Below are 19,858 nucleotides of genomic sequence, written 5' to 3'. Positions count from 1 at the left end.
TACCAAATGCAGAGATACTGAACACAACCAGTGAGTGTCCAGGTCTCCCTTGGTTTATGCTTTTAACATGAACAAAAGCTTTGTAACCCCAAAGCCTTTTAAAACTGCAGTACGATGAGATTTTATTTATTTATTTATTTATTTGGGGGGGGGGGGGTGAAGGAAAGAAACAAAGAAGAAAACAAAAGAAGAAAACAAACAGACAAAAACCTCTCTGAAATTAAAATCCTAAAATCATACGGCATTCTTCTTTATCAGTAATACACAAGAAGTGAAAATAAGTTCTGAGTCCTTCTGTAAGTAAATGGCTATTGGATGTTGCTGTGCATCACTCTCCTCACAGTTATTTATACTCATTTTTAATAGATGACAGATTTGAGCCAATTGTAACTTTTTTCTTTGTTAAAAAAATGAAAATTAACTTCCCTTTGTTTCACTCGATTCTGTCCAGGCACACCTTGGACTCACATAATCTTTTCGGAAGAGCACTGAGCGCTTATCTCAGCACATACTGCAAATAGCGCCAGGAAACCGTAGGAATCATTTGCATTTCAAATTTAAATACATGTCCCGAGTGCTTATCCAATATTTTGACTATTTCTGGCAGTAACAATTTTCAAACTGCAATACTTAGAGCATAACTCCAATCGTATGTGTACATATACATGAATATAAATATATTGTATTTTATATGTATATATATGTAATTCTCCGTTTTTATTATGTGTAGCATATGAACCTAAAATCACAAAAAGCGACAGCAGTAAAAATATTTGAAAGCTTTCCTGTATAGATGACAGATGGACAACAGATGCGTACCAGAGGTATGCAAAGTCAAGCCTTTAACAGTTGACAAATGCTAAAGGTTATGTTTCTATCTCTATCTGCACTGGTTCTAGCAGTACCTAAGATAGAATTCTCTATCAGATATTCTTGTAATACCCTCTGGTACGTGCACATCTATTTAAATGCATACTTAACATTTCTTTTAAGCCTTCTGGAACTTTTTTGTCTTGCCAAATTTTGCCATCCTGTGATTTCCTTCACTGACGGTTAATGTGCTTTTTGAAAACATGTATGATCTCAAAAGGAAAGCAAGGATCAGGAGTGAAGTATTTTAAAAAGATCAGTCGTTTGTAAAATCATTTTTGGACTAAGCCTGTATATCTGAGGGTTTCCCACACCTCTGTTTAAACAAATGTAATTACTGACCTTGTAAAGTAGCAATCTTGCTGTATTACTTTTCTATATTGAAAAGGAAGACAAAATGAAGTTCAGTAACTTACATCTATCTTAACAGGGGAAAACAAGAGGTCAAAAACAACTATGCATTTCATTTTTTAATATGGCTCGTGATAAATGTGTATGTAATAGAAAGAGGTACATACTGCACCTTGCATTGCTGCACTGTCATGTTGAGTTCCGTTGTGTTCTATTTCCATATCTGGGATTCCAGCATCTGAAAGATGTGACACTGAAGATTAATGCATTCCCCTTTATCCTTCTCTCATGCATCTTTAGAAAAATATTTATAGCAAACTAAGGTGATCAGCAAGTTGCACAGCCTCGCATAAAACATTTGGTCTTCACCGAATTGTCAGCAGTAAATGGCTTCCAGAATGTGCAAACATTACTGGTCTCACCGTGGATTATTTTTAATGTGCTTCACATTTGTCTGATGATCAGATAATAATCAACACACGGCAATAATCTATCCATAAAATTCTTTTGGAGAATAAAGGTACCTGACATACGAAAAATAAAATGGAAATTAAACAGTGATATTATTGAACCAAATTTACTGTCTCAGGCAAATACCTGCAAAAAAAAAGAGAATTAAAGGATACAACCAGTACCAGTCAACATGTTTGCATCCACGTGCATGTGTTTGTATGAGTGTATTATTACAAACAGGGACAGTACTGTATCAGCTCAGGTTGTGTAAGAGCACTTCATCACCCAAAGGAAAACTATGTACATGATATCATGGCAAAGACTTTCAGGTACCTGAGAAGAGTTTTCCAAAATGGACTGTGCTTTTTTTTTCCAAGTTGAGGAGTCTCATTATGATATGTGCTCTTGAACTACTTAATGGCGTACTGATAATACCTCTGTCTGCAGTCCTTTGGGGTGGGGCTGAGGGCTCCAACACCCCAGGGCGTTATGACAACAGATGCCATTATCCACCTTGTGCCAACAAGGATTAGCATGAAGGGTATGTGATCTGAATCCATGGCACCTCAAATCCTGGAGAAACATCTGCTTCCCTCATAACACAGCACTTAGAATTTACAGCAGAAAAGAAAAAAAAACAACAACAACAAAAACAAGAACACCTAAAGGGAGATGTGTGTAGGTGTGTAGTTTTGAAGTCTTTCTGTGTAAAAGCCCATTCCTGATATTCTCAAATGGAGAATAAGTGTACTGCTGCTTTCTCAGATCACTCAAGCTGGACAGTACCTGTTGCAAAGATGACATTTTTGCTGGTCACATACAGCCTGACCGAGTTCTGTGTCAAAGCAGGACAACTGATTCAAGTACATGTATGAGTAATGCAGTACATGAGTAATACATGCGTATGTGTACCTTAGGAACATATGTGCATATGAAATATGTGGTAACTGTGTATGTAGTCCTGTAAATATGAGCAAATAAATAATGTATGTAATTTTTTTCTGGGTGACTGTTACTATGTAGTGTTTTTCTTGTTCTTCTTTGAAGTTCAAGGCACTGGACTAGAAACCTAAAAAGCTTCTCTCTTTTCAAACCTTTTAGAGTATACTTTGTATGTATGTAAAATGACAAAGTCATCTGTAATAACAGCATCTGTTAAATGAGACAGACCGTCAGAGTTAAATTAAAAATATTCAGAATAGCCCTTCACATTTTGTTGCCATAAAATTGTACCTGCAATTAAATTGTGGATTAAGATGCTAATGAGCTACCTGATTTGCATGTGCAATCAGATTAGCATGTAAATATCAGCTTTTCGCAGGCACCAACATATATATGACTACCTGAGTGTGCCTGCAAATCAAAATGTTAGCAGCCAGGCCGACAATAACAGATGTAAAGATCTGTTAATCACATTGCTGGGGTGTTGGTCCCCTTTAATTTTTGGCTTCCAGAACTGCTGAGTACTCGTAACTATAGTGTGATCGGCAGGTGCTTACCAGCAATGACAGCATCTGGGTAAATGACCTTACTGAGCGTGAGGATTTCAGTTTTCTTCTGACATTCATCACAGGGTGCTGGCTGTAGATTTGACCTGAGCATTTTCCTAACCCAGTAGGAGTGGTACTAAAGGTCCCTGCTGACTGTGCCCACTCAGCCTCTGCTGGGAGCCTGTCCCTTAGCATGGAACAACGACAAGCTGTATATCCATGCCTGAATCACCACTGCTCACTGTCAGTGTCAGAAAAGCCAGCCAGTTCCTGGGTACAGTGATATGCTGGACTATAAAACCCAGCAGATGAGAATGCCTCTGAAAGATGTTGCTCTCATAGTTAAAGAGTTTATATCTCTTAGGTGCTCCAGCTAAATCACAACTCACGGCCCATTGCAGAGAGCTGCAGTGGCAGTTCAAACAGACAGGCTTGCCCTACCTTTAAAAAGCAGCTTGGGTACCCTTGCAGCTGAGATCAAAGGCCAAGTTAAACTGATTACTTTCACTCAGCAGTTTTTGCAGTCTGCTTCTGTTATTATGGCTCAGTTGCTAGCAGCAGGCAAACGAGGCAAAGTTAATGTGAAGACTACATGACGTACAGACGCAGCAGAGGCTGAATATAACTCTGATTCATGAGACTCTGCAGAGACATCAGGATAGGCAAGATGCAAAGACCAAGCTTTAGCTGCAGAACCTGAAATTAATTAAAACTCAGCTAGGTTTAGTCTTAAAGATTCAAACCAATGTTCTAAAGTTTGCTCAGAACCATTTTAAGCAGGAGAGGTGAATCCTCCCACTGCCTGGAACATATGAAATTAACTGATCTGAATTTGTTTCAGAAGAGTATCTGGGAAGTATTCAAAAACCCAGTCAGCTCATAAGGCTGATACGTTTTGAACAAACTTAATAGATCCCGAGGCTGAGCAAACTTCAGCCAAGCAGCTTTTAAAATGAAGCTCAGCAGTTCTAAAAATGAATCTGCTGGGAGAGAAGAGATCAGAGAACCTGAGAGGAACCAAATTTCACATTGTCTTAGCTGGCACTGTAACAGATTTCTCTGGCAATGTATTCAGCATTTCTTGTCATGCCTGTGTAAACTACTCTATGTTTCTCTTGTCACAGACGTGCTTTTTTAATTCATGACCCAGAGCACACGGTCTGAAATAGATTTTTAATTAGTTCAGGAAAGGGTCAAGCATTTTATTCTGGAATTTGCTATATGCACTGTTTTAGTTTTTTCTAACTTGATTAAACATCATTTTATGTTAACTGTGAAAGGCCAACTAAGACATTACCATTTAACATCCTGAGACCGTCACCTGATGTGGCCTGTTTAAGCGCCTGTTCCACTTGTTCTCTTCTCTTTGATTCGAATTCCAAAGCTTCCTGCAATTTTCTCTTCGCCTTTTTTTCTTTCTTCAAGCGTTTCTGAATTGTTGCTGGAATGCAAATGTATTGTAAGAATGGCTGTCATAGCACAATTAATATATAATGGAGAGAGTGAGCTTTGTTTCTTAATTTTTGATGTTCAAGAGACAAGTTTTAGATCAAGACAAAAAAATCAGACACAAATCTGATATAAACAAACAATAACCAATTCGTACCCTCTTGTGAAACAATGGATAATCTGAAAGGACTTCAAATCTTGTTAAAGATCTTAAATCTCATTCTCACTCTGGAACAGCCCCATCGATTCAAATCTCCTGATTAGAACCTGGGTTTCAGAGCCAGCTCAGACCCTGAGAGGCTACTGAGAAGCTGAGTTAAATGCATGGATACTGAAATGAAGATGAAATGCATAGAGAAAGGGTAGTTAATGATGAATGCGAGTATATCTGTGGTCAAAAACACTAGTTCACTGAAAAAAGAGGGAAAGACAAAGGAAAGGAAGAAAAGCAACGGGCACATGGTGAGAATCTCTGAGAAAATAAGGACCAACTTCCCAGGTGGAAAGGATGTTGAAAATGAGCTTAAAATACTGGTATGTAAATTACAAACTTTTTACTCTTCTCTTCATCATTAATATCTTCTTCTAACAAAAACACTCTTATGATCTGTATAGTAAGTGTCTGTTTGAACTAAAATAGGGTAACAATGCAATATTACAGTGCTTCTCTACGGCTCTGTTAGTAGAGCTCGATGTCATCTTACAGTCATCTCCCTTTTATAGATGGAAAGCAGGAAAAGTGACTTGACAAAGATCATCCACGGGTTACTGGTACAGCCCTGCAAGGTTTGGCAGAAAATGGAAGCATTCCCGACTTCTGTTCCCAATCTCAGTTTTAAACCCAACTATAAATAAAATTAAAAGTGTAACTAGAAAACGATACAGCATTAATTGTAGCCAGATGATTCACATCTTCGTTGGGAACTGCTGACATTGCCTAAGGTTGTACTCCCTCATCTATATAAATTCAGGCAATAAAATGTACCTTTTCCTTTTAAAACCCTGAATCTTAATTCCGTGCTTAACCTTATCTTTCACCAGCACCAGGTTACCACTTTTTTAGTTTGATGTATTACTGAACCATCTAGTGATGGCACTAGAAAAGGTAGATTGAACTACCAGACAAAAAAGAATTTGAGCTTAAACATAAATGCTGCGTTTCAAAGTGACGTGTACTAGTCTATATTCTAGCAAATGCTCTGCACAGGTATCCTTAAAATGAAAGGTGAAATTACATTTGCAGTATTTTGCAATTCATTTTATTTGTTTGCTTCACCTGCCTAGGAGACACCTGTGAATTTTAAATCACAACATTGTGAGAAAAACTGCTAAAAAACATGGAGATGTAACTTCTTGTGATCACCTGGTTTATCTAACTCTGACTTTGGGATTGTGCCAGTCAGGGGAATAAAGGGACACCATTGCATGAGTGATCTCTGAGAGACTTAAATTATGAATGCCAGAATGTGACCTAGAAACAAAACTTTGGAAAATTGAGTAATCCATATGGAAAAGTCTATCTGTGACTTTCTAATATGGTGTGGTTGTCGTGATGACCTGAGAAACAAACAGTTCTGGGGTTACTGATTATTGGAGAAATTTTTCAAGTCATAAGTCAACCAAGTTTGTGAATGACTTAATGTTTCTGTTGATTTAAATGTGACTCTGGAGGTACATGGCGTGCTGTCCGCCTACACCACGATGAAGTTCTGTTTTACAGAAATACAGCTGTTTCATCTACACTTACACTGGAGTGATGCAATGATTCTAAACACACACTGCAATTTAACAGCTTCTGTAGTATTCACTCACTCCTCACAACTGTAGGACCTAAAGTGTTCTTTGTCAGCTCCTAGTAAGCCTTGGTGCTGCAGACAGGTTCCTCACCTAATTTCAATTCAAAATGCATAGGAAGAGAGTAGTAGGCACTTACGTCTGTAGTCTTATCTAGCTTTATCTTTCCAATTTCATGGATGTAATCCAGAAGTAGCTTTCGGCACACAAAGAACTATTTCTCTCCTTTTGATGCAGATTTGAATTTTAAAAGGAAGACTGCCCGCTTTACAATATCATAGCGAAAAATTAGATTTACCAATTTAATTGCCTATTATTATTATCAAAAGCTTCTACAGGGTCATAGTTCTGTCCCAGAAGTCCTCATGTTGGGAAAGCTTTCTTATCTCACTCTTCTGATAGAAAACAAAATGTATCTAGGATTATTTGTTTCAGATTTTGAGTTACAAGAAGTTGCCTACCCAAGTGCAACTATTTGGTTGCACTGAAGTCATCTACAGGACAAAGTAGCTGATTTAAATACTCCAATTACGGACGTATTATCTTTCTCAAAATAAGATGATCCTCAATGCTTGGAGGATAATAGCAGGAAACAAAAGAAATTAAAGCTGTCAAATGAAGAAATCGGGCTGGGAATACACAGACGGTGTGGTAATAATGCACATGAAAGCCATGAAACTGAATCAGCTACAGAACCAGCCAAAATGCTCTGCGGCCAGTTGCCCTCCAGGAAATAACCCTTCAGTCACTGTTCTGTCTGCTTACAGAAAAGTGTGCTTCATTCTGTTTTTATTAAATTTAAATCTTTCATTACCAATGCTAGTCCACTGCTACATTACACTGAAGTATGAATGTCAGTTAACTCTGAGTCCTCAATAGTTCCAGCTGGAAATGCCAAAGGGTTACACATTTAATAGGTATCTAAACTCTGTTTTTCATTCACTCACCTCTGCTTTGCAGCTCAGCTGTAAGTTGCCTTTCCAAGCTCTCTCTGAGTTCCCTCTCTCTACAAAGCTCCATCTTTAACTCTTTCTTTTCCTGCTGTATCTGCTTTTCCTGGACTCTGGCATTGTCCACAGCCACTTTCAGCAGGCCCTAAAACACACACAAATGTGAGACTTGAAAATACCATTTTGTTTCAGCAGTGACAAAATTCATCCATTTACTTATTTTACTTCCTTTAGAAAAAAAACCCATCACCAACAAAAACTCAGGAACCAATAGATGTGGAATGCAACTGGGCATTTAAAGTCCCTAGATGTTAAATATGAGCCATATTGTGGTATAGCTTTTGCACATTCATCCTACTTCTATGGTTTATTACAAACGGAATGTCATATCATTGCTAACCTTGGTCAGCTGCAGGGAGAAGCAAAGGAGAAATAATGAGACTGGTGAATTTTAATATGACCATTATTGCCAACTATGAAGTCAAACAGACAACGCATAAAACGTTTCCACAATCGATAATGCCAGAGAATGAAAATCTAGGCATTACATTAAATAAAATAAATTAGAATTGCAGATACAAAATAGCTTCTCACTTTCTAAAAGACTGGCAGAAGAAATACATTTGATGTGTTACGACATATTCTGTCCCTATAGAGAATAACTTACCTGAATGTTGGTTAGTAGTGTTTCAACTGATGAAAGACCATCAGCAAAAAGAAATGGTGCTGGAAATCCAGGAGGCAAGGCCTGTCCAGCCAGTTGGACTTTATCTAAGGTTGGTTTCATTATTGGAATGGCAATCTGGACTTCCTCTGTAAAGACAGGTTTAAAAGCAAAATCAGAAAGTATTGGAAATATAGAGGTGAAAATGATCTTTAGAAACTCTTTCCCTGGAAGTCAAAATATGAGCATATTAGTGAAGCTGATACCAGTTCAGTCTTTGGGCAGCCATGGTTGTTACTAAGGCAAGTTTGTAAAACAAAACAGAGCAATAATAAATATACTTAAGGCTACAGCATTGCTTTAATAGAGTATATCTCAAATTCTACAGAATTACACTACAGAATTATAACAGCATTATGCAGTTCATTAAACCTGAATGACTTTTCTTCATTCTATCATGTTTGCTATTCTGCGATGAGCATTTTTCGTCGCTATAACCTTGAAAAAATTCTAATCAAGAAATGTACCATATCTCTTTACCCTTTTTAGGATTATCCTTCCCATACTCAGCAGTAAATAATCCCCACTGAGTCATCCCTTCCCACTCATCCAGCACTGGCTCTGGCTGTCACAGAGGTTTCTGTGCAGGCTCCCCTGGCAGGTGCCATGCTGTGCTCAGCCCTGCCATGGGCAGCGGCCAGAAGAACCTCGCTGAGTTCAGTCTGCTGGGGGCACAGAGCTGGAGGCACAGGAGTGGCTGTGGGGGAGAGCCAAGCTCTAGTGATGCACTGCTTACAGCTGGATGGATGTGTCCCTTGTGCACTGCAGCGCTGGGGACAGGTAACTTCCCCTTCACTCCCTGTTTCAGTTCGGTCAAGTTGCTAAAGATCAAGCTGTGCATGGACAGTAGAAATGTGTACTCAGAAAGAAGTGATGGCATTAGCAATTATTATCCTGAAATCCTTTAAATTTTGTCAGGAATCCTTACTAGCATGAATCTGAACTCATGTTTTTTAATGGGGCAATTTAATGCTACTTTAGGACAATAATACACGTATCCCCTTCTCTCCGATCCCCCCTTTGTGTACTACTTCTCCAAATATTCATTTTAAGCATCAAGTTTACTGCTGAAAATGACAACATTAAAATCTGCTAGCAGTTCTCAAAGCCAAACTCCGTTCACTTCTTTTACACTATGATGTTAAAAAAATACTGGCGTTAACATTCCAGGGAATTGCAGTCCATATATAATATTTTCCTTTAATCTCTCTGGCACTTGCAGAAGTCATGAGGAATATCTCCTCACGACTGCTTTTTAGTAAAGCTTGAAACTAATCTATTGTCCATAAGTTCATGATGCATGTGTTTTCTAAGGGCAGCCACACAGCCAGTCCTGATAGTTTCATTTGTCAAGTGTCTCGGTCATATTAATTCCAGGATTTACAATTAGACCACACCACATCAAAAGGCCTCCCTCCCTTCTCTCACCTCTCTTATTTCAAAAACAACTCTGAAAGAATCTGACAACAACAAATTAAGCCCTGGTGTCTCTGCAGCAGCAGAATTATCTGCTTTAACAACCTCCAGGAGCACCCAGTGAGCTGCAAGTGCTTTTTGCCATATCTCTAAAACACACCCACTGACAACAAAGCTGGGAGCGTTACCAGTTTCTAAGTATTCTCTGAAATCTCTGCTGAGGGAGTATTTTGTTTTCACCCTATGAGTTCATTAAATGCAACATCTTCATAATGATTCTGCAGGACTAATAACGACAAAAGCCACTAACCTCTTCACATCTTCACAGCTACCGTTTTAAAGCTGTGCTCATGTAGATTAAACAATCCTTTAAAAACAACACAAAACAAAACAACAACAAACCCCACAAAACAGTCTGGCAACATACTCAGACTGCAGAGTCTGTGCTGATTGAGTTACACCATTTGTCACATTTCGGTATTTCTTTTATCAGTGGCAGGAGTTTTTAAGGTGACCTGGTTAGTTGTTGCATGTGATGCTACATGGAAATAATGCCTAAGTCACGGAGTCACAACAGACCAAGCAGAAGTGGCATTTGGAAAGGAAAATAACACATGAAGTATGCATAATGGAAACCTATCGCTGCTTTAGAATCTCTAGAAATCTCTACTATTGGAAGATGAAAGTAATAACATTAAATTGGCTGAAAGGAAAATTACTATTGACTGCGAAGACAGGTTGCATGGTCTATGGTTTGTAATGTTACTGTACAGCAGATTGAAGTTTCAAAATAGTATTACTCTTCTTTAAAGAGATAGACACAGCTAAATTAGGTGCTGCTTGCTGCAGTGAGGATCAAATGCAAAAAGAATCATATTTCATCAGACCTAGTCAACACCAGGAAAATAAATAGAAATATAAGAGGTATGCAGGCAATGATTCATTTTGATAATCTGGCCCAAGAGAGACACATAGAGACAGCACACAGATCTAAGCTTCCACCAAAAGACAAATAGGACACAGAGGGTGGGAATTGGGATGACAGTGTAGCAGAGGTCACATCGATTTTCAGCAGCAGTTTTCACACAGATGAGATAACCCTGGACTCTATTTGGCCCATTGTTCATATCCTACCTGTCCCACAAGCAATAAATTTCCAAGTCCCAGAAAAAGGGCAGTAAAGAAGAAGGATTCTACTTACAACTTCTTATGATTAAGTTTTTGTGCTAACCAAACATGCTTTGCAGACCAAGGTCACATTGCATGTTAAAGTCTGTAATAGCTGAAAACTAGAAGCAGCATATTATGTTTTAGCGTATATGGGTGGAAACTGTCAAACCATTCATCATTTTTTTTTTTCTGATTGAAATCACACTCTGCAAAGATGAATGATAAATGCATTAGAAATCTATTTCAATCTTGTAATAGGTCTTCACATCTGAATGGTGTCTACATCTTGCCCACATTCTGAGTAAGCGCACAGTTAGGCAGAAATTTATTAGGCTTAAGAAATTCTAATTGGGAAAGCAATTAAAAATGGCACGTGTTGGAAGCATTTCTGAGGACTGCATCAAGTGCATCTCTTCAATAGAAAAAAAAGACGCTTATTTTAGTGTTTTGATTTTAAAGAACACTAAAGGTATAAATGCTAAAAGCAGCACTCACATACAGTACAACAGAATAAACAAGAAATAAAGCTAGGGCAAATACTGTCTAACCAAGGACACAAACAACCTTCCTATTTATTGAAGCAAAGTGGGAACTACTTTTATTGAGCTTGTTTGTTAAACCTGCCATGCTTTATAATAGCATTCAGGAATCCATTTAGAGTGCAGTCTTTTTATTTTAATTTCTCACTGGCATCCAGGTGAATAGACGAAAGCAAGAATTATATTGCAGAGCAAAGAAATACACAGTAAATACTAACAGTGAATGGAATTATTATCCCAGGAAAGCACGCGGGAAAGCGCTAGAAAGTTTCTTGTTGTTAATGCAATATACCAAAGCATTTCATATTCCATCTTCTGCCTAAGTTGCAGAAATCTGGATTGGAAAATTAAGCATCATCCTATGGACTAAATGCAGCATTGGGAACATGAGTAACGCAAATTGCTCCCCGCGTGACACTGCACAGCCCTAACCAACAGGCAATTTTATTTACCAGCTGGTTTATGGTCTTTCAAAAGACATGCTTTTAAATCCATCATTCATATACCTGATACACTTGACATGTCACATCCCTCTCAAAACAAGCTAGAATTATTAAAGCTGAAATTTACATATGACTAAACACTAGTTAGATCACTGTGTTATTTTTTCACATGAATTTCAAAACACATTTGTCTGGAGGCATTACATGTAAGGTTCACCAAAATTAGTTTATAGAACATAAGATATATAGTGCATAAAATAAATATGTGATAAGGAAAAAAGCAGAACGAAATTCATAAGAAATTTATGGTTATTAATCTGTTCGTTACTCATCACGACATTTGATCTCAGAAAACCTTCGGCCAGCATTAATAATATGGTTTGGGACACAGATGGCACTGGGATCATTCTAGATCTCTGCCTGTGGCACACAAGTTTGAAAGCTAAGGACTAAAAGGGATCATCATAATTACAATTCTTGAAGCTTCACATTTGAATGATGGGGATTATATTAAATGGTTCACAGTTGGAAAAGAACAACTGAGGTGTTCCAATGGACTGTTTGAACCTTTAATAAAGTAAAAAAGGTATCCCCAACAGCAGCTGAGTGGTACATGCTACTCATTTTTCAAGGTAAGACATTACATTTCCATTTGAAATGACATTATTTGGCCAAAGTTCTTACAGAATTATCCGAATTGATAACCCTTGAATTCTAATTCACAAAGACAGTGATAGGCACTGGTGTCCTAAAAGATAGGAACTTTTGGCAGAATGAAGGCTCTGGTAGCAATTTCTGATGGCAAGAAGCAGTTTTCTGAAAGAAGTGAGATTTTATTTATTTTAAACTCTGTCAGCTTTTACATTGCTTACCTAGAAACTAGAAGAATTCTCTTCCTTTGCAAAAAGGCGGGTATTTAAAGCTATTTAAAGTCTAATAATCTGTAAGTCTGCAGGACGGGGTTGTCATTCTTCAGTGCCTTAATCCCTCTGAATTCCTCCATAGAGCTCTGTGCGCCTTTCTCTCCCTCACTGCCTGCTCCTCTGCTGGGGCCGAGCCCTCCTCTTCACTGCTGAGAAGAGAGACCTGCTTCTAACTTGGCACCCATCAGACTTCGACATTTACTGCTTTAACCTTGGGATTCAGGTGCCAAATTTGAAGTCGCTGCTGTTTTTCTTAATTACAGCTCCTGAATGAACAGGGTCAATGAATGCAACTGGGAGATTCTGACTGCTGCACTGCGCTAGCTTTAAATCAGACTTTTCTTCATTTTCAAGTGCTTGATGCAACTTGATAGCATACAAGCATTTGTCACTACACAGCTTTGCTGTAAAGAAACTTCCCCTTAAAAATAGTATCTCATCACTATACATGTATTTCCAGACTGCCTTAAAAGCTTTCAGAAACTTGCAAAACAGTAACACCAACTGCCCACTGCTTCACAGTACCTGCTTCCCGGCTGGTTCTCACCCATGTAATCTGAAATCAATTGATTGTGTCCCAAAGCATTTAGTAAAGCCTGTCCACCGTTTTCAACACAGGAAAAACGTAGACCGTGTCTGTTACATTTAGAGCAACATGCTGGCTTGGGAATAACTGAATAGTAAACCATAGTGAAAAACCAGAAAGCCAACTGTGTGAGCAGTGCACACTTCTACATTGCCACAGAGCTCCTCGCAGGAATTACGAGGGTGTGTTTTCCTGAAGGAGGTCATAAAGAAGGCACTTGTGCTTTGAATAGGAGAAGGAAGCAAAAAGCAAAGAAATGAAAATTTCAGTAGAAAAGGCTGAAATTAGAGTTTACAAATTGTCTTTATCTGTGCACTCTTTAACAAGGGATGAATAATTATACAGCTTTGACATTTTCATCAATGTACTCTCATTATTAAGACAGAAAATTACACCTATTTATAACTTCAATGTATTTACAATGCCCTCTGATGATCACGTGGCACTGACAGTAAAAGCACCTGAAAATACTTCATTAATTCAAATCTTAACACACACACAAAAAGAACCCACATGAATTAGATGAGATTTCTGTCTCATAAAACATTAAAAAATGAAATGAAGATTGCAGTGATTCAGTGGCCAGATATCAGAACATTTCACTGTGAAGAGCTTGAGTCTAAATTTAATACAGACAGATTAGGAAAAATACAACTGATGCCACTTGAAGAAATTCTGTCCATCATGAAAAAGCCTAAGTATAATCAGTGCTACCAATAAAAACACTACGAGCCTTCCAAAGTACTGCATTTTATACGTACAATAATTATTTACAATTAATTGCTTGTGTGTGTTAGTATTATACCTGCTTTATCCTCTAAGCTGCTCCTCAGGCAGGTTTTGGTCATTTGAATTCCAGCATTTGAAGTTGCTCTAAGCTTTAACTTCTAAATCTAGGTAGGAGCTAATTACTATCAATCTGCATTTTCCATATGGCAACTTAAAGCAACTAGTTACTTTCAGCCAGTAACAGCAACTTGTCATTCCTCGCAAGGACAAGGAGCAGCATTTCTCCTGACAGCAGAGAAAAGTGAAAACGTGGATTATTCAATAAAAGGCCAGTAATAAAATTACGACATGGAAGAAAGGAAGAAAATGAAACAACAAACAAAATCCTGCTTGCGGCTATTACCAAGAGACCGTATTTCTTTCTCAGCTAACTCTCCTGTTAACATTCACAAAGGCTTTTTTGTGGCGAGTTTTAAGTCTCGTTGCAGTCTGACTACTCTTCTACCGGGATTTTAAACTGTCAGATGAGGACGGGTAGGAAGAACTTGCCAAGAAGAAAAAAAAAATTCTTCCATTTTCTTGGCGGATTCAGCTTTTCCCTATTAATGTTGAGATTATTTCTTCAACTATTTTGTTGCAAATATTTATGACTCCATATGGAACAACAGATGTTGAAGGAAGGGGATAGCAGAAAAGACTTCATTTTCAGCAATTACCCTGCTACTTGTTGTCATACTGTAGGTGTTCTTAGTGCATCTATTTTACACACCACCCTGTCCTTTCACACACTGCAAAAATGTCAGTTTGGATAATTAATGTAATAACTTTCCATAATATTTCCATCTACAATCATTTCCACAATATTCACTCATGCAAATAAAATAAATAAGGCAACAGGAAAAAGAAATCAGGAAGGAGCAGGGGAGGCAGGGATTGCTCCTGGTCCTTCTGGACTATATGAGCTGGAATCAGTTTCCCACAAAGTCCTCTGGTCCTTGGTACAGACTCTTTCTTTTTTCATTTGAGACAGATTCCAGTGACAGCCAGCAAGAAATCACACAAGAAAAACAAAGCTATCCAACACACAGTGCAAGAAACAACGAAATTATTGCATAATTATGGTATAGGAGCACATCCTGAATTTGGTGGAGGTATCTGAAACAGGTGGATGGCATTTATCTGTGAGCTGACCTGCCAGCCCAGCACCACAAGCAGCCAGAGTGGCTGTGCCATGGCCATGGGCAGTGGTGCTTTGCCTTTGGGTCAGCCCATGTGGCCTTGGTGTGCAGCTGGCTGGCTGTGAGGGCTGCATGCATAGCTGCTGAGCCGGCCCAGCGCCCACAGAAGGGCAGCCTGTGCCTCTGCTGCCAGGCAGTCTTTCACGACCCATGCGAAATAAAAATATGCAATGTGCTTTTAAATAATTTTTGTCATTTACTCCCTCTGCTGCCGTATTTGGTAGTATAATAAATAACCTGAAACAGATCTCATTAGTGAGATTGTGTTTTCTCATATTCACAAAACCCACAGAACCACATAAATGCTTAGAGAACTACGATCAGTGAGATCAAATCTGTCCCAGGATAGCAGATGTGTTTGTGTTCCCATTTTGCACCTGAAAAGCCCCACCTGCCTACTTCATCTGCACATGTGCCACCAGGACAGGGTTTTCACTTTGTCTGCCTGGTCTGGGAACTAATCAGATGTCAGCTGTGCAGGTGAGAAGTGAGGAGGATACACCTGAAATGGCGTTGCTCCATTCCAGAGGTCCATGATCCTGAGCAAAGCCTGCCTAGAACAGAGACACCCACTGGCTTACGGCCTCAATGCACTAAACTGAGCTATATTTGGCCACCAGCAAACATAATGGCCCACAGAGCACAGCCATGTGGACACCCCAGACAGAGCTGAGTGGTGGCCAGGGAGCAGATGTGGGGCTCTGGGTGCTGTCAGAACACTGCCAAAAGAGCTCTAAACCTCATAGGTATGCATACAAATCCTATTGTGATGTCTGCTGTAGAAGTGCAGACAGGTAATACTGAATAGAGAGTACAAAGTAAGGTGTTATATGATTTATGTTAACACAGCAATTATGACACAAAAGATACCTCATCTCTTTTAATTTGTTTAAAAATAGTACCGAAATAATATCAATACTGTAATCGTTACATTCAATTTCTTGAAGTACATGTATAGCTAGCAGTTAAATCCCTCAAATATTAGAAGCAGGCAGAGTATTCCATTTCCTATTCCTGGATAATTATTCCTGCTTTATTAAGGTTTATTTTACAACTGTGTAAAATAGGTTATAAAGGACAATTCTGCTATTATGTCCTCCCCTGCTTAGGCTTAATAAATATTATATTCCAAACCATCCATTAAAGCCAAGCAGTGGAGAAAATAAGAGTGGTAGTAATCTCCTCCACAGATGTAAAATACCTTTAATAAAATAAGGGTGTATAACAGTCAGGAACAAATTACTGAGGTCTGCTTTAATAAAATAGTACCCTTAAAGAAGTATTACTCTTAAGGCACTGACATTCCCACTGGTGATGCAGTGTATCCTTTCAAAGCAGTATAGCTTGTTAAAATGGCAAGATATCTTTTTGCAATAGAGTGTTTGTGTCCAAGCAGATACAAGGTTTGTATAGAATGCATCCAGGGAGCCATAAAACTGGTGGGAAACATATTTCTCTGTGGTATTTTAGTACTTCGAAAAATTCAATCACTGGGAAAAAATGTTTTGCTGTAAACATCTGAAGAGCCTTATAAAAGCAATGGCTTCCCACAGCACCTGCTTAAATAATTTTAAGAGGGAGTATGTCTTTGCTCATCTTCTCAAACTTGTAGAAAGCTTCTCCCATTAATTTCCCTGGTGCTGTAAGGCCAGGGCACTTTTAATCAGAAATAATTATGAGCACGGTTAGGGGATGTTCACCAGCATTATTTTTGCACTGTAGAGATAAGACAACTTTCAACACCAATTGCTTGGAGAAACATGATTGCCGTAATAGGAAAACGGATGGAAAGATAATCACCTTGAAGTTTCCTTTCAAATGAATTAGGAATTCTTCAGATGTCAAAAAAGAAGTCAATCTCCAAAGAAGTATCCTGCCATTTCCACTCAGTTTGGTTACACAATGATTTTATGAACTCTGATCATCAAGAAACACAAGAAGTCCATCCTTTCTAAATTTATCTTTTAACTGGTTTAATCATCTGGGTGAGTAGCAGTTCTGTGCCGTGGCTGTTACCAGCACAGTCCCTGACACGGCCATTTTCATCCTCCCAAACACAGCTCCCATCTCGCACAACTCCTGCTGCACCAACCTGCACAGCACAAGGCTTCCACCCACCTCCCAGTGCAGGGCTCAGTGGCACTCCTGAGCACTGCCATCCGGATGATACCACAGCTCTTGCAGGTATTAAAGATTACAGAACTGAACCCTACTGCAACTGATCCTCTCTTGGGCTAGGAAACAGTCAAGATTTGGCTTATTTGAGCCCCCCTCCCCTCCTTGACAAAGAGGGCAAGTAATAGGCCCTCTGATAGAAATGTTGTCCTGGCGTATCGATATTACATCCCAGTGACAGAATGATTAGGCTCCCATATATCAGCGTTACAGCAGCTCAGTGCAGGGAGCTGCCGGTCCATGGCAACACAGCACAGCTCCTTGCCACCAAATAATTACATGATGCTCCTGGGAAAGACAAGTTTTCCTAACACAGAGGCAATCTATCAAAAGGGAAAACTCTTCCTGACCCAAACGGCAGTTGTGATCACAGTATGAGTGTGAGCTAACCACCATAACGTCCTCGTCCACTACTTTGCAACAAATAACTGTTAAGTGTACTGCTGGCATTTACCATGCTGGCTCTTCTAAACAACCTAATACTGAGGAAAGGAAAGAAAGTGAAAAAGTTTCTGCAGAAAGGAGCAACTGACTGACACTCATCTGCTCTGCTCCTCCTTCAGATCAGCTTGACCACTGTGCCTGGCTCCTTGGGGGGCGCAGTGAACAGCTCTGGTACATATCTGACACCAAACACCTCTAGCAAAAAGTATTCAATAAAGCATTTAAGTTGCAAGTTGCTATTCTGTCCTATGCCTTCCTCTAGCAGTCTACCCACACAGTCCAGAACCTGGCCAGTATACCTCCTCTCCTCTCTGTATGACTTCAGTCACTTCTGCCATGCAGATGAACCAGCAAGGGGCAGGACTTCACGCTCTGCTGTGGAATGTGGCATATGGCAAAGTATGACAATAATACCCCTCTGCTTAGGCTAATTTCTTTAATAAAATCCTAATGTCCACTGATGCCAAAACACAGAAGCTTGAACACCAAATAAATGAAGATCTATTCCTTTTTCTTATAGCCCTGTGCGTGTTAGATCCTGTTCTGTACAGATTCAGGATTATAAACAAATCTCTCCAGGAAAACTTTCCAAAACTTCACCAATGTTTTGGCTCCCCGTCACTATGAATCCTAGTCAAATTAAGATTAAAAATGCCATTAGAATCATCATAACTAAATAAAACCTTCCCAGTAGATTTTTGAATGCAACTCTTGGATTTGCAGGCTTCTCAACTAAAAACAAAAAACAAAACACATACTGGAACAATCTATGCAGAAACCCAATACTCCACACCTCCTACTCACTCACAAACAGACTTCAAAGCAGCCATGCATTTGGCTGGACTGCTGACAAATCCAAGCTCATGGATACATCACTGTCTGCAGCTTCTGGGCTGGGCAGCCAGGGCCTGGAAGCAGTGAGATGCTGCAGAGCATTCTGCTGCTGGCCCCAAGGAGGAACCAGGGGAGCACCACTGAAGGCAACTTCCTGCTGCAAATTCATACATTGAAAAAGCAGCTGTGACCAAAACAAAAATACTTTGTCCATATGCTGTTAAAAAAAACAACAACAAAACTGTAGAATATCAATGGAAGTCTGCATGTTTTCTTCCAAACAACAGAAATAAAGGCTCTGTGCTCTATTAGCGCATCTGCCCTTCCAGGGGGATTTGTACCAGGTCAGCTGGGAGCGTGAACAAATTGATGTCTTAAGTTGTATCCAAAACTCTAAAAGCATGAACCCAATTTAGCGTGATTAGGTTCTGGGTATTGCTACTGTGACTTCAGGGTTTGAGTAACTGAGGCATTTTCCTTCTCCAGCAAGCTCACTCTCTTTGCAGGACAAGCTGTATTTCACTTTGGTTCACTCTAAATCCTTGCTTTGAAACTGCGCTACATGAGAGTAGTTGAGAAACCCATTCATGATAGTGCACAAAATGAAGCTTAATGAATCCCAAACAGAATGTACTTCATACTCTACAATCAATGTATATTGCCTGCTACAGTATCTCCCTGTAAAATAGAGGCATTTGCTCAGAAATTTCTCTCTCAACAGCGTCCTTTATTTTTTTGTAGCACTGAACTGACTTTTGTCTGCTCTTGTCTCTCTCCAGTGTTGCTCAGATGGCAATCATTTATTCCTTGTGCAAACTCAGCTGGAAAATGCTGGATGAGCTACAACTGGAAGGTCTGAGACACGTCAAGCAGAGCTTTCTCTATGCTAAATAAACAGCGAAACAATGTTATAATTGATTATTAAAAAGGCAGGGTTCTAGGCTGAAAGTAGTATTTAAATCAGTTTTAATCAGGTAGTTTTTGAAAATTCCAAAAGTTCTATCAATCCAATGAGTCATCTGAGCACCACAGCTTTAATAAAGGTTACCGCGACCCGTGGTATTTCTGAGTGACCCAGCTATTTCTGAGTGACTCCTGCAAGCACACAACTGCATAGCTGATGAAAAACAATTAGGAAATTAAAATATTAATGAAGCATCAACTCTCCCTGGAAAGGAATTTTCTTATCTTCCAAGAAATGAAATAAAATATGTGTTCTTCAAGAGCCAACCTCTGCCCAGGTACTGTGGAATGTCTTCAGTCAAGACATTCTCAATGAA

General features: G+C 39.1%; 1 protein-coding gene across 8 annotated transcripts in view; it reads right to left on the bottom strand.

Moving 5' to 3' along the window:
- Nucleotides 1–19,858, bottom strand: part of DACH2 (dachshund family transcription factor 2) — a 259,076-nt gene that overhangs the window by 8,634 nt on the left and 230,584 nt on the right. For 5 of the 8 annotated variants that reach the window (XM_072336231.1, XM_072336236.1, XM_072336239.1 and 2 more), the window contains 4 exons: nucleotides 8,025–8,170; nucleotides 7,355–7,502; nucleotides 4,462–4,605; nucleotides 1,389–1,459 (listed from right to left, as the gene is read on the bottom strand). In XM_072336231.1, the coding sequence (XP_072192332.1) occupies nucleotides 1,389–1,459; nucleotides 4,462–4,605; nucleotides 7,355–7,502; nucleotides 8,025–8,170 (509 nt within the window). The remainder of the gene's footprint in view (nucleotides 1–1,388; nucleotides 1,460–4,461; nucleotides 4,606–7,354; nucleotides 7,503–8,024; nucleotides 8,171–19,858) is intronic. The other 3 variants (XM_072336233.1, XM_072336234.1, XM_072336235.1) reach the window with 3 other exon arrangements.

The sequence above is a fragment of the Excalfactoria chinensis genome, chromosome 4 (genome assembly GCF_039878825.1).
Source record: "Excalfactoria chinensis isolate bCotChi1 chromosome 4, bCotChi1.hap2, whole genome shotgun sequence".
Lineage (NCBI taxonomy): Eukaryota > Metazoa > Chordata > Aves > Galliformes > Phasianidae > Excalfactoria > Excalfactoria chinensis.
The sequence above is the reverse complement of the archived record's forward strand: the minus strand, read 5'-3'. Positions and strand labels throughout refer to the sequence as shown.